The sequence below is a fragment of the Micromys minutus genome (assembly GCF_963924665.1).
Source record: "Micromys minutus genome assembly, chromosome: 27".
NCBI lineage: Eukaryota > Metazoa > Chordata > Mammalia > Rodentia > Muridae > Micromys > Micromys minutus.
In genome coordinates this window covers 23,997,336-24,024,054 of record NC_137962.1, presented here as the reverse complement: position 1 = coordinate 24,024,054, position 26,719 = coordinate 23,997,336, and the positions used below count along the sequence as shown (strand labels likewise).

The 26,719-nt window shown below is 40.3% G+C and overlaps 1 protein-coding gene across 2 annotated transcripts in view; it reads left to right on the top strand.

The window, feature by feature from the left end:
- Nucleotides 1–20,594, top strand: part of ARID2 (AT-rich interaction domain 2) — a 109,012-nt gene extending 88,418 nt beyond the window's left edge. Inside the window, exons 17-21 of one of the 2 annotated variants that reach the window (XM_080939381.1) lie at nt 5,227–5,365; nt 5,458–5,543; nt 6,578–6,701; nt 6,794–6,885; nt 17,695–20,594. In XM_080939381.1, coding sequence (XP_080795507.1) covers nt 5,227–5,365; nt 5,458–5,543; nt 6,578–6,701; nt 6,794–6,885; nt 17,695–17,836 — 583 coding nt within the window. In that variant the 3' untranslated portion in view covers nt 17,837–20,594. The remainder of the gene's footprint in view (nt 1–5,226; nt 5,366–5,457; nt 5,544–6,577; nt 6,702–6,793; nt 6,886–17,694) is intronic. The other variant, XM_080939382.1, reaches the window with a different exon arrangement.
- The last annotated feature ends 6,125 nt before the right edge of the window (nt 20,595–26,719 follow it).

Sequence of the window (26,719 nt, the reverse complement as noted above, 5' to 3'; positions counted from 1 at the left end):
GGGCTAGAAGAGCCATTGAATTTTGAGAGCTCAGCGGGCTGTTCTGTGGGAGCCTGGAAAATCAGAATGTTGAAAGCAGTTCAGATGATGTAGGCCTGGCTCGGGAAATTTCAATGGGAAGTCAGGACCCTACCAGGCCTTTTGTATGAAGATTCTGTGGCCTGCTCAGCTGGAGCTGAAGAATCAGCTGTGATTAACAAGAGACCAGAACCATGACAGTGAAACCTTTGCATTACTGGGTCAATAGATACAGGTCAGCTGGGGCTGAGAAATTAGTGGTGATTAAGTGATTAAGAAGAGACCACTGTCACTGAGGTGAGATCTTCTGGGAAATAATGCTTGACCACTCAAACAAGCTATGTTCCAGGCTCAGCCAAGGTCATACCTCACACTGGCAGCTGGACTTGGTACTGTGTAAGAGTCACCCAGGTGGTGCTGGTTTTGAAGGCATGAAGGGGTCATGAAGAGCAGCTGAGGCTCGGCACTGTGAGAGGCCATTGGTGAAGGTGCAGCCTCAGTGGCAGTTGAAGCCTTGCTTGGCACCATGAAGAGAGCCTATGAGAGGCTATTGGTGAAAGTGCAGCCCATTTACAGCAGAAGACCCAACATTTTGGAGATGCCAGTACCATGAGATATTCACCAAGAACAGCAGCACCAGTGAAGTGGAGCCTGCCTAAACTCAGAAGACAACCTATGTGTGTTGCAGAGAGCCCTTTGGAGGAACCCCAACACTCATTAGTGGATTCCAGACACTGGACATTGAGTTAGTTATACTGCTGGGGTTTGGTTTCCTTTCATCGAATTGTTATTATGTCCTAGTTCTTCCCTCTTAAAATATGGAATTATTTTAACTTAATTTTTGATTTTTTTTTTTAAACAGGAACCCAGAGTTAAGAGAATTAGAACTTTTAAAAGAGACTGGGTGTGTTGGCAAGACTGAATTTTTAAGTGTTTAAATTTATAAGGATTATGGAACTTTTGAAGTTTTTTATGTTTCTATGTGAGATCTTAGGGATGACAAAAGAGAGATGGTTTAATGATGCTCTGTTTGTGTGTCACATTAACAAGGGGTCAGTTGTGTCAACTGGACACAACCTAAAGTCATCAGAGAAGTTGGAACTTCAATTAAGAAAATGCCTCCATAAGATCTGGCTATAAACAAGCCTGCAAAGCATTTTCTTAATTAGTGATTTGATGGAGAGGACCTAGCCCACTGCAGGTGGTGCCGTCCCCTGGGCTGATGGTTTAAAAACAGAAAAAAAGAAAAAAAAAAAAAAAAAGCCAGCAAGCAACACTCCTTCATGGACAGCTCTGCAACAGCTCCTGCCTCCAGCATTCTCTCGTTTGAATTCCTGCTTAGATGTGATGGACTGTCATCTGGAAGTGTAAGCAGAAATAAACCCTTCCCTCCAAGTTGCCTTGGTCATGGTGTTTTATCACACCAATAGAGACCCTAAGACAATATCCGCATACATGTAGGCACATAAAAACTATTAATGAAAAAGGAGACTTTGAATTTGAAAGAGAGCAAGGAGGAAGGAAAGAGAAAGGCAAAATGATAAAAGCATATTACAATCTCTAAAAGAATAATGCTTATTTTTTTCCTACGGAAAAAAGCATGCATACAGATTTACCCCTTAAATTCTGTGAACAGTATACAAATTAATTGGCATATATTATATTGATATATATTATACACACATCTTTCCAGTGGTACTTCTCCGATGTAGGCTATTATTTCAACCTACTACTAATATTTTGTGGAAGTACACTTTTTTGAAGCATATCTTAATGTTTCTAAATGACTGTTTGCTGGTTTGTTGGAGGCCAGGGTCTTACTACATCCCCGTGACTGGCCTAGACCTTGCTTACTACATAGACCAGAGATCTGTGTCTAGATGAAGTGTCCAGATATCAGCCTTAAATTTTGTAATTTCAAAAAATTAATTATGCACTGGTGTATTAATGTATGTGGGTATGTGGACTGCAGTAAAAGTGCCTGCCAAGGTCAGAAACATTGCATTCTCCTAAGGCTGAAGATAGTGTAAGCTATCTGTCACGAGCGCTGGGAACTGAAACTCTGGTCTGCAGTGGTGTGTCCTCTTAACCAAGGGGCCATCTCTCCAGCTTCTGAATTAGTCATTTTAATAATGAAATTACAATTGTTCATCTCTCTAATCTTAACTCTCCATATCTAATCTGGATATGATATATAATATAACCTGACTAATCCTCTGCCAAGGTGATTGATACCCTCTGGTTTTTAGCAGCCAGTTATGCAGTCTCATTTGATTACTAAATAATGCATAACTGTGGTGTTTCTTTTGCCATAAAATAATATGTAGAAGAAGTAGATGTCAAGGGTTGAGGTATACGTTAAACTGTTTACCACAATCATTTGGTGTAGGTTTTATGTATGCTCTTAAATGCTTTTTACATTTATGCATATGTGTTTTATAATAGAATTTTTCTACAGAAGATATCATGTATATTTCATGCACATGAGGTGGAAGATTTTATTATTTTGTTTTGCAGTAGGAGGGCCATTAAGACACGGAATACTTTTTAGGCCATTAAAAGAAAGAGACTGCCAAGAACTGACTAAAGACAAGTACATGAATCTAAGTGAAACTGTTGTTTCAACCTTTGATATGTGCCTCATAATTGCAGTGTTTCTTTTTAAGTTGATCTTTTGAATATGGTGGGTTTGTTAAAACATAATGCTACATTATGTATTATTGATGTGTCTCTCTATGTGTGTGGCCTTTGAATAGACAGGCAAGCTTCTAAAGGATGAACTTGAGGAAAGGAAGTGTACTTGTCCTGTGCTCCGGGACAGCCTGCTGATAGGAACTGCTCTGTTCTGAGTCTCGGCACCAGGGTGGTCCAGGCTGGCCAGGTTTAAGCCAGTTTAAATGTTTTGTGGTTCTTTTTTTCATTTAGTTGTTGGGGTGTTTTGTTTGTTTGCTTGTTTTGTTCTTCCAATTTGAGGATTTTGCTTAGTGGATACTTAGGGCAGCTGGAGTTAGAAAGCTTAGTGTTATGAAAATTGCATCCACTAGAACCAAAAAGCCTGTTGTGGATGAGAGAAAAGAACTTAACTAAGGGGAAACTGCTCTGGAGGGAGTGTGGCCTGAGCTGCTTGTTCTCCTTGTTTAGATAAGGAGCTGAGGACTTGTCTTTGAAAACATTGTGTGCCTTTTGACAGTTACCAGGGACTGAGAAAAATAGCAGAACAGTTAATACACTAAGTTATCAAATGTTAAGTTTTTATCGCTTTGCTAAATATCAGTTAATTCTAATTCCTGACTATCAAGAGCAGCAACATGGAGGGGAATGTTGTCTGTAGCTGGTGGGAGGGGAGCTTCTGCATGTGATGCCAGGCTGGAGGACAGCTTGTGGGAGTCTGGTTTTCTCCTTTCCCATATGGGGCCTAGCATTCGAACGTGGGTCATCAGGCCTGATGACAAGGGCTTCCTTTACTTGCAGGCCTTCACATCTGTATTCTTAAACATTGTACTAAGTAGGAAGGGAAAGATAGAAGTACAAAGAAGCTAATTGTTGCTGAAGGAACAACAGAGCTCAGCGAGTAGATCCTAGGGACAACCTGGACATAGCAGCTACGACCGGAGGGGAAGAACAGTGATGACCAGAGTCTGACTACAAGCGAATGCAGAGGAAGAACTGAGACTGCACATTTTCTCAGTAACATGTCTTATTTAGAGAAACGTAGAACTGGAGCCTTGTGTCTTTGTTCAGACTCACACTGCACAGGAGACAACTTGACTTTGGAGCAGTTCTGATGAGTGCTGACTGCGGAGAACCGCATGGTTACAGAGGCGCTGATAAAGGACAAGGCAGTCTGGGCGGTGTGTATGTGCTTAGTGCCAGAACTTTGAAGAGTTCAAGGCTAGCCAGAGCTACACAACGAGACCCTGTCTCAAATAAACAAAGAGTTATTAACAAAATGGGCAGGTGAGCATACGAGAGGCTTCTGTTACTACTAACATCAGCAGACACAATGTTCTCAATGATTACGGCTCACATTTATTTATGGCCACCTTGTGACTTTACAAATAACATTAAAACTAGATTTCCAGGAAGTGAACATTTCAGAGCATGTTTTCGGTAGCCCATGAGGAGGAGCACAGTCACACGTGTGCTGACTCACAGTTCTCTGCAGAAAGCAGGGAGCTACGCTAAGGGAAACATTTCCACAATTTGAATCAAGATTGTCTGTCGAGGGAATGGCCAGCTGCGTACACCACCCAGTCAGCAGCACCTCCACTTGTCTTCAGAAGTACAGCGAGAACACCGGGAGGAAATGCATCTCGGTCTTACTGCTTGCTTAATTTTATGTAGCCATGTATGTCATTTGTCATTGACTAAAACATCATTGTACAACACCTAAATTCTTTTTAATTAGTAACAGAAAGTGAAATTTCAACAGAATAAGAACTCTTCCTCATGATGTTTACAGTGTACACAATAGCATTTCAGTTGCTTTGTTTCGTTTGAATGAAATATTATTTGGAGTACTTAAAATTAAAAATGAACATCCTGATTTTAGATTTCATAATAAGCATTATGGGTATTTATGTAGACAAATATGAATAGAAATAAAATTTGTAATTTGTGACTTTTTAGGGTTGTCTTTTATAATTCAGTAATTACATTCATTAAATCCTTTTAAATGTCTGACATTTCCTGAGCTGATACTGACTTGAGATACTGTGGGTGTGTCATATACATTAAGTTGGTTGGGGGGCTAGAAAGATGCTCAACACTTAACATTTGCTGCTTTTACAGAGGACTTGGATTCTCTTCCCAGCACCATATGGCAGCTCACAATCGGTTTCAGGGTATCCAGCAGCCTCTTCTGACCTCTGGGGGTACCGGGCACATGGACAATACACATGCATGTGTACAGGCAGAATACTCAGAAAGATAAACCAGTCTTTAAAAATACTTTGTAATTGGTTTAAATATAGACACCATTATATAAAAGCCATAAAACATAGAATCCAGTACCTGCTTGTATGCACTTGTGTGCCTCCACACACACACACACACACACACACACACACACACATTTACACACAATCAAAAATAATCTTTTTTTCTTAAGCTGTAGCCAAGATTTCCTTTTGTTTTATTAATCTATTGTATCAACGTGATTTAAAGAAGTTGCCTGAATTTGAAACTGTTTGCCTTTTCTCTTTGTAGGTGGTTTCAGACGCCCTCACAAGTGTTCTACCATGCAGCTACTGAACATGGAGGGAAGGATGTGTATCCAGGGCAGTGTCTTTGGGAAGGCTGTGAGCCTTTTCAGCGGCAGAGGTTCTCTTTCATTACCCACTTACAGGTGTGCCTTCATGATACTACCTGCTTACGTCATCTGCTCACATTAAGGATACACATTAATGATGTATATCTTTACTTTTTTCTCTCCTTAAGGACAAGCACTGTTCAAAGGATGCTCTGCTTGCAGGACTAAAACAAGATGAACCAGGACAAGTGGCAAATCAAAAATCTTCTACCAAGTAAAAAAAACTTATTTATTACTAACCATGTAAAGAACAAATAGCTCCTACCATGGTCAGAGCTTGTCTCCTATACTTGGCACTGAAAACAAAATGTACAAAAGTAGGGAGACACAGGATCAAGAAAAACAGCATATGGGAACCCAAACCTATATTCCAACCCAGCTCACACTCCCAATCTCCGCGGGTCTGCTTAAGCTCCGTGAATCCTCCGCAGACCGTTCTGCACAGCTGTCTGTTGAGAACAGCTGCGCTGTGGGCTGTAAGGAAGCCCGGACCACGGAGACAAGTCATTAGGCAGACAATAATATAGGAGGAAAGGCCTCCTTTCAAGAGTGTGTTTCATCTATTTGATGATGGTAAAGAGTCTTGATACACACACATGCATATAAGCATATTCATACATGAACATTATTCTATATTTTATTTTTAATATCCAGAATTTATGTCTAAAAACATCAGAAATATCCCTAGCTCACAAGTTTCAGAAGAAACTCAGCTTGTTAGAATGTGCCCACCGGTGTGTCCACCGCTGCCTTCTAGTGCGCCAGGCCATGCAGCCTGTCGTACTGTGCCTGCCGTGAGAAGGGTGGCACTTCTCCTTAGGATTTCTGTGTCGGGGATGGGCCGAAGGGAAGACTGTTTAAGTAATCAGTGTGACTGCTGTCCTTAGTGTAGGCTGATACACAGAGCAGCCTTCTTCCTCATTACTGTCAAACATGAGAGCTCAACACCTTTGGTGCTGTGTTAGGCTACAGTGATTACCTCCTTACCCCGAATAGTAACAGAGATGGATCATGCAGGGAATCTGTTGTTTGCTCTGGAACTGACAGACTGAGTGTGCAGCGCTGTGTCCTGTAATGCCAGCAGGCAGTAGGGTGGACAGGTCAAGGCCTGCTTGAGCTTCATAGTTAAGACCCTGTCTGAAAGAAAAGGGATAGGCTGGAAAACACAAGCCCTAGACAGCTGTTTGTGTGGGCTGGGAGTGGGACACAGTTGTCTGTCTGCAGCTGACATTCTGTCTGATGACTTAGGCAGCCTGCTGTGGGGGGGACAGGCTCTGCTCCCAGAGCCCAGAAGGCCATTGCAAGCCACCCCAGTGCTGCACTCATGGCTCTGCGGAGAGGCTCGAGGAACCTTGTCTTCCGGGACTTTACAGTAAGTGCCCCTTAAAACCCTTGTCCATAAAGGTGTGACCCTGTGTGATTTAGATCTTTATTCTTTTTTTTATATTCTCCATTCTTTTTAAGGATGAAAAAGAGGGACCAATAACTAAACACATCCGACTAACAGCTGCCTTAATATTAAAAAATATTGGTAAATACTCAGAGTGTGGGCGCAGGTGAGTAATCCATTTCCATAACCAAAGCAAACTGACTATTTTCATCCATGAGTGAGTAACATTACCTGTCTCTTACGTGCTGTTTATCCTGATTGATTTGTGTATCTGTCCAAAAACTTATGCTAAGGCCAGTCCATCATGATCTCTTTCAAGCCCAAAACAGTTGAAAAATTCAGAAAACAAACCTTTAACTTGCTTTATTGTCAGCTTTCTTCCTGGGTTTAGCATTTACAGGGGGAAAAGTTCTGAGGAAGAACCATAAGAGGGAATTGGCTGTTGGCATCCTGTGGAATGAATTCAGTTCCCATGACAAGTGTTTTGTATAAGCCTGTCAGCTATGGATATGACGTGTCACTGTAATACTTTTGATGTTTTATAATTTCTTTCTAGTGGACTTGAAAAAGAGTGTAATCTGTAAATATATTTGGGGAGTAAGGACTGACTCTTTACCCTTGAGATTCTGTCCTACTCTGTCCTCTAAGCAGTGGCTCTCAACCTCCCTAATGCTGCAGCCTTTAATACAGCTCCTCAAGTCACGGTGACCCGAACCATAAAATTATGTTCATTGCTACTTCATAATTGATTTTGCTGCTGTTACGAATCCTAACATAAGGAGTTTTGGAGTTTTAGAGATAGACAAGTGGGGGGTCAGAACCCCCAGGCTGAGAACCAGGGTCTCCCCTTAGCCTCTCTCCTGTTTACTTCTCCTGCATCCTCAGCTAAGCAGCCAGCAGCAGGCTGTCAGGTGCCTATCACTCAACAGGTCCTTCTCATCCACATGCTTTTGTTCCGTCTACTGTTCACACTGTCTAGGTATTACAATGCTTAAAGTAGATTTTTGAAAGATTAATAACTAGAATTAATTACAAAAGAAGGTATTTGTACTATATCAGCTTTTAGATATTTGCAAGAGATGGTATTTTGAAATTAACATATAGCTACATTTCTCCCTTCCAGCTGCTCCTTCAGCTCCTTTCATGTCTTTCTCAGCCTTGCTCCCTCACACGCTCATGACCTCACCTACACACACACACACAATGTTACTTGTATATATACATGTGATTTCAGGGCTGTTGACTTGGTATTAGTTAGCCAGTCAAGAGGTTTATCCCCAGGGAAGACTTTTTGTCTTCTCTCAGCAAGCAGTCAGAAGTTGGGGACGTGTCTGTTGGTAGGACTCCCTGCCACACAGCACACCTGCTGGTATTGTCCTTGTTCAGATGTTATTTAGGCAGCTGTGTAGTTAGGCTTCATGGATATAGTTTCTCTGTCATTTCTCAGAGACACAATCTCATAGCAAGTTTCCTGGCTCTTAAATTATCTCTGCCCTCTTCCGTGTTTCTGAGCCTTAGATGCAGGAGTGTGTTGTATGTGTGTATCTGTGGAGCTGGATAAAACACAGTCATTTTTTCTCTACATTTGGATTAGTTGTGATTTTTTATGGTGGTTGCTATCTGTTGCAGAGTTTCTTGGATAAGGAACTAGAGCTCCACTGACCTGTAGGTTAAGCATAAGTATATTTAGCATCTAAATTTAACAATTAGAAATCATTATGATTTAGTAACGTTTCAGTGGTGAGCTCTCTTCTAAGATCTACGACCTTTCCAGCCCCAGATAGCAGGTATGCTCTTCTCTTGAGAAGCCTTAAGTCTAATTATATAACCTTTGGTTACTGCCAGTTATATGCCTATGTGGTACCCAGAGGATTATCTTGCCATGCTGTTGATTGTTGTGGCTCTTACATTACAGCCATGTAGCAGTGTTGATTGCTTCTCTCTCTTGTAACCTTCCACAGTGCCTTCTAGTGCTATTATGGAAGTTAGTCCCCAGGGAGGAGACTTTCAGGTCAGACCCAGTTCAGATCTTCAAGTCCAATCAAAAATCCTCGAGTCAGTTTTCACAAAAGTTTAAAAAAAAAAAACCAACCTATCCCAAAATTCATATGGAATCACAAAACGCCCCAAATAGCCCAAGAAACATGAGCCAAAAGAACAGTGCTAGAGGGATTATAATCCAGATTTCAGGATGTGTAGCAAAGCCAAAATAGTAAGGCCAGAAGCCGTGTATAGACAGTAATGGCAGCAAATCAGACATGCAGCCTGCGAAAGCAAAATGCAAGACCAGAGCCTGAGCACATGCAACTACAGGGAAGCCAGAAGACATTGGAGAAAAGAAACGTGTGTAACTAATGGTGTCAGAGAAACTTGAGTGTCACAGGCCAAAGAATAAAATTGGACCTGTATCCATCACTTTACACAAAACTAACTCCGGGTGGATCAAAGTAAGTGCTAGAATAAAAACATGCATAGTAATCTACAAGATACACGTGTGGAAGAGGACTTTTTAAAAATAGGACCCCATATGTATGCTCAGGAATCAAGGCCAACTATTGACAAGTGGGACTTCGTAAAACTAAGAAGCTTCTTCAAAGCTAAAGAAACAAGCAGTCCAGTGTCAAGGAAGCTGACAGAGCAGGAAAGAATTCTCCAGCTATACATCCAGAATATATAAAGAACCAAAAGATAAAGTTGTAAAGTCACTAAAACAAATGACCCAGTCAAAAAGTGAACTATAGATCTGCATAGATTTCTCAAAAGAAAAAATAAAAATAGCTAAATAAATCTCAAAAATGTTGATTGCCCTCTTAGAGAAAAGTAAATCAAATAATTTTGAGGTTTCATCTTCCGCAATCAGAATGGCAAACATCAAACAAAACAACACACCAAATGCTGGAGAGGATATGGGAGGAGGACCCTTTATTTACTGTTGGAGGGATTGCAAACTGCTAAAGCCCTCTGGAAATAAGTGTGGAAAATTTTAAAAGCTAAAAATAAATGGATCATATTGTCCAGCCCTTATACCCCTGGGCATCTGCCCAAAGGACTGCACATCTCCACAGAGGCTCGCTCTGCCTGACACTGCTGCTCAGCTCACAGTAGCTAGGAAGGGGACAGTCTGAATGTCCTTCAGCCGACGAGTGGATACAGTGTGATCTTCACTGTGGCTAGCATTAACATGTAAAGAGATCTGGAACTAACAGTTCAATGGATGGAAATAGAAAGTGTATTGAATGTGATATCAGACCCAGTAAGACTAATATCTCTAGAATAATTTTTTGTTAATTTGCAACATGAAAAATACCAAGTGTTGGTTTTGTGTTGTGGGTGTGTTTGTTTGGTTTGCTTTGGGTCCTAGAGACTGACCCCACACCCAAACATATGCTAGGCTGGAAGAGGGCCCCAGCAAACCAATGTCTTACGTAACATGCTCCTCCTACTTCCTTAGCCGTGGTTGTGCATTGTAGTCTGCTTCGCAACCGCAGAGAAGCTCATGCAGGCTCCTACTCACACTAGACTCTTTCATCTTCCTCTTCAGACTTTTATTCCGGGGTTCTGCTGTCCTTCCTGTCAGTATGTCCTTCTGAGTTTGTCTCTACCTCCACTCAGATGAGCCCTGCTTTATCTAGTCCTTTCTTCCTCCTTTTCTCTTTATTCTTTCCTCTTCCTCCTCACCTTTTCACTTTTACATGTTTTCTTTGTGTGTAGGAGTTTCTCCACTGGAATGTCTGTACATCTTGTATGTACAGTGCCCACAGAAGCCAAAAGAGGGCTAGGGAGTTAGAACGGCTCTGAGCTACTGTGTGGATGCTAGGAATTAAACCTAGTTGCTCTGGAAGAGCAGCCCTTCCCCGGTAACCCTGCTCCCCAGCCCTGTGTCCTTGCTCATGAGACCTTTTATTCCTGCTAAATTGTTCTGTTTCTGTTCTGTAAATAGTTTTAATGTCATTTTCAGACTGTACTAGTTCCAGCATGAACACCAAGAGTACTTCCCAAATGCAGGCTAGAAATTAAGCATCCAGGGTTAACACTCATTCCTGTTGTCTTCAGAGAACATTGCCCCCATGACTGAATGTGGAGCTCTTTGAAGGTAGAGAATAGGTATTTATTTAAATTGTTGCTTTTCAGCATCAAACATACATGTGAAAGTGATACCCAGTGCTTGTGTGATAGAAAGGAGACTGGCAAGTTCCCTTTCTCCTACAGACCTAATTGTGCAGTGAATTAAAATTCCCAAATAACTTCTCCTTAGAGCCGTTCCTCCATCTTGACTGCATGTTTGGGGCAGATGGCAAATGAGCCAGAAGTTATCTGCTGTGTTTGCATTCTGGTTAACTTTGTATTGTGCGAACTCCATGTTCTCTGGTGTATTAGTGCTTAGGATACTAGAATATCTGGACCCTAAAAGTGCCAGCCAACATAAGGCAAGACATATCACAGGGATTGCAAGTTTGAAGTCAGTCTGGAATGGCTGGTAAGACAGGTGTGTCCCTTTGGTGAGCATCTCCTGTGCTGAGAGCACAGAGCATCTTGGAGAGCCCAACATGTGAAGAAGAGGGCAAGAAATCTGTTTGCCAGGGAAATAATGCTAACACATATCTCTGTGTTTTATACATTTTGTTAAGAGGTAGATATTAGATTACCTTTACTCCTACACACAGTTCCCTGAACACTGGCAGTTACTAGGGTTTCTGTCAGGGTGTTTTGTTTTAATGTCAAGATCTACTAGTATAAGTAATGCATTTTATTCCTTCTGATTATAAGTTTCAGCTCTGGAGAACTCTCAAGATTTCTCTCCTTTTGCTAACTATATATTTGGATCTTATTTGAAACTCAAATAATTGCTTTTTAAACATTTTTTGAAATTGTTGTTAGTTTTATATGTATGGGTGTTTTGCCTTCAGGTATGTGCACCATTTGTATGCCTGGAGCCTGTGGGGCTCAGAAAAGAAAACCAGGTCCCCTGGCACTCGATGGCTGTGTGCTCCATACCAGCCTGATAGAGCAGAGGAGAGACCCCAGAGTACCCCCACATAGCTGAGGTATCTGCAGTAAGGGAGCCAGCCTCTCAGCTTCAGGCTGTCTCTCCAGCAAATGCTGGGACTTGTATCTGTGAAAGAAATGAACAGCTGCTACTGCCATATATATCTTAGCTCAAATAGATCAATGAGTTTTAGCATAAATGAGCTAAAACTACTAACCAGTTAGAAAGCATGAGGCAAAAGCTTCCTGTCATTGGACTTAACAGTGATTTCTACTACACCAGAAGCAAAGCCAGCAGAGTGCAGACAAACAGGAATGCATCAGAACTAAAACATGGTTATGAAAAGACATTGCCAACAGTAAGTGGCAACCCAGAGTGAGAGAAAGTAATTGAAAAATCATGTATTTGGTAAGGGGTTAATATTAAGACTGTATACAAAAGTTCTAACTGCTGAGGAAACCTGCATCAGCTAGCTCTTCAATTTTAGTATTAAACTGGGGTGTTACTGAGCCTTAAAAGGGGAAAGTGCTAATGCATGCCGCAGCTGTGAGCCTTGAGGACATCCTCTGAAGGAAACCAGGCACAGAATGGTACCTCAGTTCTATATAATTACTCCCAGAACAAGTACAGACAGACCAATTAAGGCAGCAATTCTGAGCCTGTGAGTTGAGACACTTTAGGCAAACATCTGTCTCTAAAGAAATTACATTACAGTTCATAATGATATTTCATACCTGTAACTTTGCTACCAACAAAAGTGTCCTGGTTGGGGGTCAGCACAGCATGAGGAACTGTATTAAGGAGTCACAGCATTGGGAAGGTTGAGAAGCACTGCATTAAGGGGAGAGAGGGAGTGAGAAACTGCTGTTTGAAGTAAAGAAAAGGGCTGGAGATAAAAGATGCTGGTTACACTGTAGGATGAAGGCAGGATCTATAACTTACGATATAGAATCAGGATAGGTCATGTTACATTTTCAGAATAGTGAAAAAAGGTGTAAAAAAAAAAAAAAAACCAAGAAGAGAGTCTTGGAAGAATGGGAAGTGATAACTACTGTGCGTTGGTTTCTATTTGGAATTAAAGAAATATTCAAAAGTGACCTGAGCCATGCACAATTACCAGTGAGTTGTTTTTAATGTGTAAAGTTGTGTCACAGTAAACTCCATTTCAGAAGAATTGAGGAAACCATCAAGGGGGCAGTTGCATGACAACCCCCTTCTTGCCTCTACCAGGAAGCTTCATGAATTTGAGCAGATTCTATTTTCCTAATGTTTCTTAAGAATATGTCTGTGTGGGGCTCAAGAAATGGCTCAGCAGTAAAGATGCCAACAGCTCTTCCAGAGGATCAAGGTTCAATTCCCGGCAACCACATGGTGATTCATAGCCATCTGTAACTACTTCCAGGAGATCTGATGTCTCCTTCTGGTTCCATAAACACCAGGTTACCAGGCATTCACGGACAAAGCACGCAGTAAAAAGATTCATATACATGAAAATGTTTAATGATATACATGTCTATGTTCTTATACCCTGTGTTCTTTTGTCTAGATAAAAAAATTCTGATTTAGAAAGTGGATTTTTTTGCAGTATTTTCTCCAGTTGTGCTTCTAGGGCCTGGTGGCATTTTAGGCCACATTTTTTTTTCTCCACTCAGAGTTTTAATGTATTACTGACTTTCTAAAGTTTAATAACTATGATACTTTATGAGGTTGTTTTAACTGCTGTCCAAAAATTGTACACATAAATGGGGTATTCGGTGGTGTTGATACATACATGTTACATATGTGCATATAGATGGGGTATTTATTCTGTGATGTGTTGATGCACACATTAGAGAATTCAGATTCCTTTTTTGTACGTCTTTGAAATGTACAGCTTACTTTTCATGCGGTAGCACAGCAGAGTCTCTCTGGTCCCAAACACTGATTAACCTTTCTCAATGTCTTCTTTGGCACCTCTAATGAAGTACCATCTTCTGAACTTGATTAAGGTCAACCTTTGGTGTTTCCATGCATGAGATCATTTAGTGCTTGTCTTTCTGTGCCTGGCTCATTTCATGTAATGAATGGCAGTGAACTCTAGACACACTTGGCAGGATGTTTGTTTTAGTGGCTGATTAGCATTTTGCTTATGTGTGTACCACATTGTCTTTTCATTCATTAGTGAACACTTACAATGTTTCTGGTTCTAGCTTTTATAAATGGTACTGTAGTAAACATGGCAGAGTAGTTTTATTTTGTTAGCTTTTCATTAGTGTAGATGTACAGAACAAGTTGCAAGCAGTGTCGGAGACCTTGGAAAAAGGAGAAACTGGAGGACAAGAAAAAGATTGCCTTTAGTGTAGTATATGGACTGGAGAGACAGCTAAGCAGTTTTAGAGTACTTCCAAAGGACCTGGGTTCAATTCCAGCACCCATATGGCACTAACTCCAGTTCTAGGGCATCTTTTCACACTGACATACATATGGTAAAATACTGATGTACATTAAATAACAATTTTTAAAAAATAAGAAAAACCATAGTGAACATCTCAGTGGGAGCATGTGATAGGAGGCTGGCTTATCTTCTGACCTTATTTCTTTCAGCTTAGGATACATGGGAGTGTACACACACACACACAACCAACATTAGCAGAGTATTAGTGCATTAATAGATAGTCCACAAAGCAGCCTTTAAATACTTCTTGAGATCTAGACCAGAGTTGCCTTTTCTGTGTACTGAGGAGTATATAAGGTTTTTTTCTGTACTGTTTTTCTGAAATGTAATGATTTTTATTCCCACCAACAGTTTCCATGGTTTTGTCTTTTGATAATAAGTCATTGTGGCTAGGGGGGAGTATCATGGCTTCCTTTTTTCGTTTCTCTACTGACTGATGATGTTGCACTATATACCTCTCAGCCATTTTTATGTCTAAGGAATGTCTATTTAGGTCAGTTGTTCATTCTTGAATTGGATTTTGCTTGTTGAGATTTTGTTGTCCAAAATGTCCTAAATATTAATCCTCTGTCAGGTGCACATTCTGCAGCTAGCTTCTCAACCTTGTGGTTGTTTACATTGCTATTCAGAAACGTGTCAGCTAGCTTGCAAGCTAGCTAGTTAGCTGTTAGTTTCCTGTACCTTTTGGAATTTGCCCTAAAAGTATTCCCATTCCCATGGCCCAGGGTACTGTGCTCTATTTTCTAGGGACAGTTTCATACCTCACAGCTGAGTTGCATCATCGTTTTGAATTTCTTTTGATTCTTGATAGTGTACTGTGGGTCATCTCATGTTTCTGTTTTCACATCTTCAGGCTGGTGGTGATGCACACATTGTGTCAGCTCTTCTGTTTCTGTTGTCTATGCCAGTTCCGTGCTCTTCTGGATGCCTGAGTTCTGGACTTTTATTTTAGTGAGCACTTTAGTTGAGTTAGTGCATTGAATATGGATTCATGTTTTAATCGTGACAAGTTTTCATGTCTCTTCCCCAACTTTTGGTTTGCAATTTTTCTGGTCTCTTCAGGAAATCTTTTTTTAATTCAATACTCAGACCTGCTGGGTTTTTATTCATCAGGTTTTTATTTTATCAGGTGGTTTTATGACCTGCTACCAGCTATTGAGCTAGCTTTCTTTCTGGAGGATGTTGACACTCGTGTTGTCAGTTTTTCCTGCTCTTTTGTACAGTTGTTCTTTTCTCAAATGTTTTTAGGGTTTCCTCTGTATTTTAAGAATAAAGTGGAGCAGTGGTGCCTCACACCTTTAATCCCAGCACTAGGGAGGCTGAGAGAGACAGGTGGATCTCTGAGTTCCAGGACAACCTCGTCTATTTCTACACAGAGAAACCCTATCTTGAAAAACTAAAAGAAAAAAAAGATAAGATTTGTAAGATAGAATATAATATTCTGTTATAGGTGGCAGACATAGGTTGGGGATCAGTGTGGGCATCATTCAATTCCTGTCTCAAAATGCAGTAAAGAATGTCAGAATGCAAAAATCTGGCTCACTGCTTCTGATGGCTGCTGTTAGGTGATCTCCAGTGAGCTGGCTTGTTTATGAGCAGTCCCCAAAGTCAGTTCTGTAGGAATGGTTGTTTTCCCATGGAAGAAAATCTGATTTTCTCACCTTTTGTAGGTAGGCAGTTCTAAGAACAGTTAATATGAGGGTTTACATTCTGGAAATGAGATGGAAGAAAGTCCTTACCTCTCCTAAGTCTGTTTTCCACTGACTGATTCTCCTCCCCCTTTCCTATACTGCCCATATCTAAAACCTGTATGTTTTGTTTCTCAAGAAAATAAATTTCTTTATCGAATTCGAATTTTGGTGAGCTTTTTGGAAGGTCATAAACTTTTCAAATTGTTTGGTTTTTCCAAAAGGTAAACTTGTATCTTAAAATGTTTGTATTAATACAACTTAGACCAGCATGCGAAATTGAAAATTCCTGAAAATAAAGTTATATTTTTATAGTAATCTCCAACCTTAAGATATAAATATAATAAAGAGAGAAGGCTCTGGATATAGCTATGTCTAGAGGTAGAACATGTTCAGAGACCTAAGTATAATCTCCAGCCCCCACGTGTTTTCTTTGGTTTCAAGAACTCTACATAGATTAGGCTGGCCTTGAACTTGGAAGACTCTTACCTCCAAGTGCACATGCTTCTCAACTGATCAAACTCTCAACTGAGTTTGGTTTTTATAGATAAATCATATAATTCCCAGTTGATTTTACAGTGAGTCCACAAAGACTCTATTGTTTCTTCTGGGGGGTTACTACCTTCCAAAAACTCTTGAGTCCCACCAGTACCAGAGCCCTGCCCCGCCATCATCAGGAAGCCTCCTCTTCCCCAGCCTGCCTTTGTCATACTCCGGATTTAAGTAACTTTAACAGAAGTCATATCAGACTATTGGGTTTTCAAAGCAAGAATTGTGAGATTGATTTCTAAGGTTGCATGTAACAATGCTGTCTTCATATTACTGGAATGCAGAATTATGTTTACTGGTTTGTCCCTCTGGTATCCACATTTTGTTCCTAATTACAGAGAGTGAACCTAGGGCCTTGTACATTCTGTGCTCCACCACCAGCTATCCCCAGCCTTTGGTGTTAAGTTAGAATTTTTTTTTTTCTTTTTCTATGATTGACTTCCCTACAGGATTTTTACCACAATTTTAGTAATGTCTTCGCCTCTTGTTTTTCCTCCTATTTTTGTTCTTTTTCTAAGGTATTTTTTATATTAGTTTCACCTACGTTTATGTTGTATGTGCCACATATATGCACTGCCCAGAGAGGTCAGAAGGGGTCAGATTCCCTAGGACTGGTTACAGAAAACTGAACCACCTGACATGGGTAGTTGGAACCAAACATGAGTCCTTGGCAAGATCAGGCTCTTAACCACTGAATGATCTCAGCAGCCCCATCTGGTTTCTTTTCCCAGGACTTTAATGAAAATAGTGAAGTTTTTGGGTATTCTCATTGCTCTGTGACTTGTCTTCCAGATGTTAAACATGAAATTAAGCCCAACTTGAAATAACTATAAACTGAACATTCTGTATCATTGCATAGCTTTGGTATTTACAGTGTAGTGTGCTTGCCTTAGCCTTCCGTCCCTGTGTTCTCTCCATCCAGCTGATTCCTCCTTGTCGTCCTCAGCTCATGGCTGTCTGATGTCTCTGTATAATCACAGCCTGTGACCTTTTCATGTTCATAAAATTGCTTACCAACAATTTTCTGATTTGTGAAATTGATAAAATCTTGAATGAACAGACAGAAATACGCTGTGTAACCTTCTGTGGATATAAACCCTGATCAGCTCAAGTGTGACTGGCTGTGGGGTGTGGCAGTGGGTCTTAATTTTACTCACCAGTGAATCGTATTAGTCGATGGCTAGCTTCTACAAAGCTGCATTAACATTAGCTTGGGTTGGGACTGTTAGATATTTTAATTTAATTGTATAATCTGTGATAAAGAATCTAAACTACGATCCTGAAGACTGACATTCTGTTTTTCGTTTTGTTTTTTAGATTATTAAAGAGACATGAAAACAACTTATCAGTGCTAGCCATTAGTAACATGGAAGCTTCCTCTACCCTTGCCAAATGCCTTTATGAACTTAATTTCACAGTTCAGAGTAAAGAACAAGAAAGAGACTCAGAGATGCTGTAGTGAATCCTACCCCACTGACACAGTGGGGGCTCAAAGTCAAATACATTTCACATACTGTTACTGAAGAAAGCACCAAGTCTTAATGGAGCAGAGACCATAGAATGAATTATTTTGTGTCCTCCCATGATGCTGAGAGGAATCTTCGTATTCTGATCTCTGAACGAATCCCTTTCTTTTCTGTTAAAAAAAAAAAAATCTAAAAAGGAAAAAAAAAAAAAAAAAAACTGCTGTGGGATTGTCAACCAGCTTATCTGCAGGATGTCTTGGATCTGCAATCCTGATGGAAACTGGTGTGATCAGAATTCTGTACCATCCACATTGGAATATACATGGAATAGTGTAAAACCTACGTGAGCAGATGAAATAGAAGCATTAAATATTTTTATCTATATCCAAAAAGGAGCACATTTTTATATTTACAGAACCATTTAAGCTGGTTTGAATAACGACAAAGTCTGAGCACACCTATCCCCCAGCTTCAGAGGGGCCACTGATATCTAGCTGTGGATTGTGTGTTTTGTTTAGAATCAGTAGCTTGGTTTTCTTACTTGAGCCAATATATTTTCACTTATTTATTATCATAAAAATGTACCAGTCTGAATAGATCCTGTAAATATTTGTGAATAGAATGAACACCGTTCACACCACTGCAGCCACTGGAAATACATTCTGTGGTGTTCTAGAAGCATTATTGGTAGGCGCTAAAGTTTTCTAGACTTTCCTGTCAACTGTAAGTAATTGTGATATATTCTACGCAGTGGATGAATATTCTTTAAATTTGTGTAAATACTTCTGCAAAGGTACTGATGCTGTAAAGTCAAAACAGTTTTGTGGAACTGTGATTTTTTTTTTCCTCTTTTTTTGGTTTCTTTGGACCCTCCCCCTTGGGTTTGGTGGGGGTTTTGTTTTGTTTTGTATTATACACCTTGTAGAACTCATTTTGCTGGCTGAAAGAGTATGGAATAATATATCTCATGTCATTTTTGTAGAAGAAAAACTATTTGAATTTTTTTCTTTTTTTGGTTTTCCCTAACATGTATCCACTGTAAGCATTTGTCATGTACAAGCTCAGAGCTTGTGCAGAATTTTTTGTATTTGTAAATTGGTTTAAATACATGGAATTTTATACAGGTTTTCTCCTGTGTTATATATGCATTATGTGCAGGTATGATATTTTCTTCACTACTTTTTCTATCTTAATATAGTGTGGAATTTTATTGTATTATTCTTCCATTCTTAATACTGTACCACATTCCTGCTCAGAAACTGCTCACTCCCTTAAATTGTCTTTCTCCCCCTAAGCGTGAAATGTATCCACTTATAACTGCCTATTGCCTGTTCTATTAGCATCCAAAAAATGTGGAAGGCCTCCCAACAACCATTTCTGCTGTGTCCTTAGGATGTGCAGTAAAAAAAAAAAATATAGACCTGACAGTTTATGTTATAGAATGGCTTTATTTACTTTGGTGACTGTTTATAGTTTTTAAATAAAAGACTGAACATTTTCTTGAGTCCTTTTTTTCTGAGTATGCTTAAGACATTCTAAAGTTTAAAGTGTAGCTGAAGGCAAAGTCAAACGGTCACCTATTTTATGCTTTGTAATAATATTGTAGAGGACAGAAAGGTGCATCACGTTAACAGACACCATGGTAGGAAGGAGACCAGGAGACCAAACTTTGTTTACAATATTATGAGCTTACGCCCAGTGATAAGACAGTCTATAAGAGCTCAGCTGCCTTACTGTGTGTCATGCACCTGACTGAAGCTTTTGTTTACCATTCAACTGTAGGTTTCAGTTTCACTTGAATTCTGAGGAGGCAGATTTTTTGCAATGAGCTTCAGTCTGGACTTCCTTTTTAAATATCTTGATTCACCAATCAGTCTGTGTGTGACACCTGGAACTTGGTATTCTCAGTTGTTGGCGTTTGACTTCTTCGCCTTAGACCGGGCCTGCCCAGCAGAGACCCTGAGTCCAGGCACCTACTGCAGCCCTCAGATGTTGCCAGACTAAAGGTTCCTGAGGGAAGACAGTTGTAGACATTTATATTCACTGTGTTTATCTAACAATTTGAGGTTTTCTGAAATAATTTTTGTACCATCGCTGTTTGCTTGTCTTCAAGGTACTTTTTTCCTTTCAAAGCAGGAAGTTTCCATGGTGGTTATCCTTTAGTAGCAGGAAAGTGATTTCCACTGTCCCCATCCTGTCACCTCACTGAATTGCATCCTGTAGTTGTAGGTTTTGTGTTAAAATGTATAAATGTGTCTTTAGTGCTTTTAAGCAATGGTCTCAGCAGAATTTTATAAATGTATTTGACCTGATAAAACCAATTTCTAGCTTCCCCCTTAGGCTCTCCCTCCAACAGCTTTGCCTGACTACTGGGATCACGGACTTGGTGGGTAGCGCAGCTGAAGTGCTCTTGCAGTCCAGATCCTGCAGACCTCGCGGTCATGGAAGGTGCTCCTTGCTAGACAGAAACTTGCTGACTTCCAGTATTGTTATTTTTGTCTAAAGTTCTGTAAATACAAGCTTTAATGTTATCTTTGAGAAATCTATGTAAATAATAGTCAACATAGAGACTGTACAATTCTGTGTTATATATGTGCCTAGTGCTCTGTTGGCACTTAATAAATTTTAAGTAACAAAACTGATGATCATATAGTGAAGGCATATTTTTCTTCCAACTTGAGACAGGAAATGACTATATATTAATGAGACTCAATAAACCAAGCCTACACATAAAAACTTGTCTCATTACTTTATAGCCATGCCATGTATGTTTTTTAAACCATAAAAGATAATAAAACTGTTTTTTGAAATGAGTGTTTTGGATAAGTGACTTCTGTCCTGATCTTACACCATTACTTATACGACAAAATGTGAAACTCTTCCCCAAAGGAGTACCTGCTCAGAAGCAAGAGTTAAGCTTCAAGATCCGCAACGCAGGACACCTCACACTTTGTTAGAAGCCAGTTGGTGTTAGTTAACTACTCTCATACTGCACAACTCTTGACTGAACTCCGGCACTCAAATTCTTGGAATTAGCTTTCTTCCAAGGCCACAGATGAGAGAAGCACAAATCACCAGCTGGTTCCATCATAGCCAATAAATTTATCTAGCAGAGATTTCCATTCCCTGCACTGGTTTTAAAAAAAATACAAAGGAACAGTATCAAGATGAAGATGAAGGTTGTACACGATTAACCACAGGATTATAGCCACAGTCAATATTTAACCATATAGTACAGTATTACTACTTTACAGCAAACCTTAATCCAAGCATTACCTGCATAGAGGGTGACAATCCCCCAAGGCTTTCTACCCATTTCTGCCTCAAATACAATTACTCTCTTAAATACTCGTCTACGGTCTTTTTTTTTTTTTTTTGAGTTTAAAACAGGTACTGCTGAAGTGGCAACATGAATGCAACTGAACAGAACACACTAATAGAGCGGAGGTTGGTTTTGTCCATTATAAATGAGCCTGTATGTGTTTGGGTATGTGTTCCTACAGTGGAGTTACTTGAGAATGGACTTGTGGTTATTGTCTAGTAATTCACTGTCACGGAGCAGTTTATGACAACTTACAAATCAGGGTCCAAAGTGGAGTCTAGGTTGTTATGACCGTTAGTGGTGGGACAATCCTTACCCTCCTGAACAGACCCATTTCTTAAGTTCCTTTGGGAAGCCTGTAATCGTACTGTTAGGTGTGGTATCCCATCTGTGGACTAGCCTTTCATCCCTGCACCCAGGAGGCAGAGGCAGGCAGATCGCGGTTCAAAGCCAACCTCAACTCCATAGTTCCAGGACAGCCCAGACTACACAGATCCTATCTCGAAAAAGGAATGGAAGAGCAGGTAGGCTTTATTGTCCCCGGACTCAGTAGCAACAGAACTGAATGACCACTTCAGCAGACTAGTGGAGCAGCAGCCTGAGTGTGTAAACTAGTGAGTGGTAAGCATTTCACTTCACTTGGGCAAGGGAAACTAAGAGGGCCAATCCACCATGCTTCAGGGTTAACGAAGTGTTTGTTCTCATGGCCTGCCTCACAAGTTAAGGCAATGTCACTGGGTAAACCAAGTAACAGCTGTGTGCTTTGAGATGGCTGTGAGGACAAACCTAGCCTCAGATTTTCACTCCTATACAGATGTAAGTGAAACCTACCTCTCAGGCTCTTAGGAAGGTCAAGTGGCCACAGGTAAAATTCTCATCACAGGTAGTAGGCACTCAGACAGGCAAGAAGAATGAAATCTGAGTGCACTGGAGTGGTGGTGGCAAAGGCCTAGAGCCCAGCACTGATGGTGTGAGAGCAGGGCAGCCAGAAATGCAGTCATTCTCAGTTATACAGAAAGTTCCAGGTCCACGTGGAAAACATGAGCCTATGTCTAAGGAGAAAAATTTTGCAGTATAATTTAAAAAGCAATGTTGCAATGATTATGAAACATAAATTTCAATTAGTATATAAACCCTACTAACTGGTCAGTTTCTACAGTTCAGTTGCACCAATTGTTCGAATATGGAGCAGAACATCTGCCATCATTTCTTTACCTTTTTTTTAAAAGAGGTTAGTGGTGCCTCAACCCAGATAATTAACAAGACTAGAATTTGAAGGTTTAGTGCCCATGTCCCAACACTATCAGGTATTTTGCTGCTTCTATGTCAGACAGGCTTCTGCAGAGGACCCAGTCAAGCTCCACATGGTTTTGCTCCTTGGATGCTCACTGGGCTTGATCTGCCAAAGCTTTAACATCCCCATCCCACAGGCAGACTCAACTGATTCAGAATGGGCTTAAGAAACGCATTCTTAAAAAAAAAAAAAAAAAAAAAGACTAAATAAATATGTACCTAGATTACAAAGTTACATTTCCATGTTTGTACAGGGATGAGAAAACCAGTGATGACTGCACAAGCTGGAAATGTCAAGACATACCATCATTCAATCTTCAGAGCAACTCTAGAACAGCTAAGTTACTCACAGAGAACACAGGCTATGAAGACTGTTACACAGTGCACTGACCTTAGTTTTGAAGCTGATATTTCCCACTTGCCTTCACTTAAGACGATCCTAATACACACAGGACTGAAATAAACACCTGCTTATTACTGGGAACCACTATCTGACCACTGACTGGATTCACAGCCATAAACTTACTGAATCTGCTGCCTGGTCTACCAAGACATAGACACTCAAGGGAGGGAGCTAAAGGCAAACTCCAGTGTAGGAGTGGTAAGCTCTGCAGAATGACTTCACCCCTCTCCCGACTCTCCAAGCAATGAATATAGCTTGTACTTTGGAAGAGAAAATTATATTTCGATCATATTTTTTCCACTATATAGAAGCCAAGGAAAAGCATAAAGGTATAATCTGATACTGCCCCGGGTTTGAAATGGCTTGGGGGGGGGGGTTATGTAATTTACACCTGTTAATCGAAGAATGTGTAAGACTAAGGCAGGAAGATTGTTCAACTGAGACCAGCCTGGGAGACTACAAAGTCCCGTCTCAGACAAGAGCATTAAATATTGTTTGTATCCTTTTTCCATTTAATCTTATAAAACACCACGCTCTGCCGTTTCTACAAACATTTAAAGCAGTCCCAAACTAGCTTAATACAAATAATCCAGTTTGTCTTAACGCTAACCCCAATTTCCCACTAACTAGAAAGAGGTAATGTGGATGATGAGGTTTAATCACAGAAAGATCTAGAACACTGCAAAGGTTATATTTTCAAATTGCTTTCAACGGGCTTCTAACAAAGCTGGAGCAAATTTAAGTCTTGACTTGTAAGGTTGGACACTTTGACTTAACCACTGTATTGAGCTGAGAAATGGTCCTTTGTGGTGGTTTCAACCCCCAACCTCAGCGTGCTGGGAAACAAACCCAGGATGACTTCACAAATGCTGGGCAAGCCTACCACTGAGCAATGTTCAGCCTGCTAACTTTGTTTGCTATCCTCAAGTGATTAGTCCATTTAAAGCTACTTCCTGGGGTTAGAGAGATGGCTCAGAGGTTAAGAGCACTGCTCTTCCAGAGGTCCCGAGTTCAATTCTCAGCAACAACATGGTGGCTCACAACCATCTGTAATTTGATGCCTGTCTGAAGACAGCTACTGTGTACTCATACTTAAGTAATTCTTTAAAAAAAAGCTACCTCTTCCACCAATCTCGGTTGAAACCACAAGTTTGGTATTGCTATGGTGTTTTGGCCAGAAACTCTCCACATCAGCTACTCCACCTCATTTGCTCTCACTGCTTCCTAGCTATCAAAAGTATCACTAGACTTGTCTTGTTTACTCCTAGTTCTACTAACCCGAGTGGGGGAGACACTACACACACCACCTCACCCTACATCACACCAGCTATAACACACTATGTACATATTTCCCTCCTCCCAACACACCATCTAGCCTCTTGCTCAGTCTTGTTTAGCAAACACACAGTGGAACTATACTACTAGATGACTAGTCCAGTACCCAAGATGAACTACACTAACAGAAGCCAGCACATGTACACGTCATGTGTACGAGTCTGAACACTAACAGAACTGAACTGTTGCAACTGACTTGGTAAAGAGGAAAGAGACAGCCACTCTGTGAGCACTGAAACCATTTCCAATCAAGTAAACCAAAGAGGCGTACACGCAAAATGTCAAGGTCTATACTGTCGTTAATGCAGAGAGTTTCCCACAGCCACTATGGAAACTGGTTAACTAGATTAATATTATTATCTATTCATCTTGGGTTGGGCCAAACCTAAGAGAGAAGTGGCCTTTTAGAATCTGGAGGAAGGACACTTCAGTCACAAAGAACTAAGTTTGAGAAGTCTGTCCCTGTCTTTCTCTTTCCTGAGACCTGGTCAGAGAGACAGCACACACAGTGGAGTCCACTGGGATCCATGCTGATGCTGCCGATTGCTGGGAAGCAGCTTGTTAGTTTTGACTGAATATCCACACAAACTTTAAAAAAAAAGTCTTTCTTAATTATGCACAGGTTCCTGAGGGTGGGCATGTGCACGCCAGTTACAGGCCATTGTAAGCTTCATGATGTGAGTTCTAGGATCTGAACTCAGGTCCTGTGTTCCAGCAGGTAACAGCATACACGCTAACATAACAGCCATTTCTCCAGTACCACACATACATTTCTTAAGGAAATGATACAGCTTTTTAGAAAACAACACACCAATGGCTTCAAAACTGAATGTTAGATACTCCAAGAATATTATTAAAAAGGGAAAAAAGAAAGCCAGGATGAAGCTTATTGGTAAAGAACTTGCCTAGCATGTATGCTCAAAGCTCTGAATTAAATGTCCAACATTACCAAAGGAAAAAGTGAAGGGGCACAATTAGACCCAGTTCATCTTCCTCACTCACCTGAGCCAAATGAGCGGCATCCTCCTCCACCTCGTTCATTTGTGCGAGCTGCTCTTCCCTTCCCGTTCCTGTCTTGGGATTTATATACCAGTCAAGCATAGACTTAGATGTCTAAACTCCAGATCTGGTGCCATCTCTAACCATGAAATCAGATAATGGTTCATCTTTATACACCTCAATTTTCATAAAAATACTAGATTGGCTTTATAAATTAAACAAGGAACACAAATGTTGCAGGTTGACATAGTGAAAGTTAGTAAGTACACTTTAACTGTACTATGGCAATATCAAATTTAATGTGAAGAATCCAATCCTGACACAAGAGTATGTGATGAACAACTGAATAGTGACAAAGACCTCATGAAGACGTCTTAATCATGTTCAGTACCAACATCAAAAGCAGAATTAGGAGCTGAGAGATGGCTCAGCAGTTGCTGCTTTCAGGACTGGGGTTGAGATCTTTGCACCCACAGGCAGTTCACAAACCCTGCAACTCCAGTCCTGGGGAATATGGTGGTCTCTTGGGGTCTGAGCACCAGGCATGCACATGGTACACACAGAAAGAACAGCTATAAACACAGACACAGGGCAGGTTCAAAGAAACTCCTCTGTGAATGAATTATTCAGATTTAAGATATGAATATTCTGAAATTCACTGCACCAGAGTACACAACATTAAAAGCTCTAATGGTCAATCACAAAGGGCGCTCACAGTTAAAAACCAACCACATGACCTGCTGTCACTTACAGAGAACATACTGTATGCACATACTGAGGCAGGCAATGAGCAATCCAGCGTGTTCACACGAAGGGAGGCACATGAAATGTACTTTGCCACAGCTCAAAAAACTAGTTTGACAACAGGAAAAAAAAATTTTTTTCTGGTGTCTCTATATAGACAAGAAAGAAAAGAAAAAAACTTACCTTAAGTAAACAATTCTAGTAATAATTGAAAATATACAAATTTATAATTTCAGAATCTTAACAAAAATTAATGAACAGCCAATTTTTCAAAAAATTTTTCATAAATAACAATGGAAAGTAGGTATAAATTTTTTTCTACAAAAATGTTCTCCTTAAACAGCTTTGGGTTGTTTTTGAGAGTATCTTGTAACCCAGGTTGACATCAAACTCAGCTGATGATCTTAAATTCCTGACCATCCTTTTTCTGCCCCCCAAATCCTGAGATCAAAGATCCATGCCCTATACCTGGACATAAAACATTTTAAAGTAAATCTTTGTACTCTACTAACGTATGTAATCAATATTTGTAATAGTGTCGAGCATGGTGGTGTACACCTTTAACCCCAGAGCTCTGGAAGCAAGGCAAATCTCTCTGACTTTGAGGCCAGCCTGACCTGAGTTAAAACAAAACAAAACAAAAAAAGTCCCAATACTAAGGGACAGTTTTCAAAGTCCATCTGTGTAACAGAAAACTATACAGTCACCAGTAGTCATGCTGTCAAATTCATTTTTATTCAAACATAATAGTCTCAATACATTAGTTGAAAAGAATAGGTC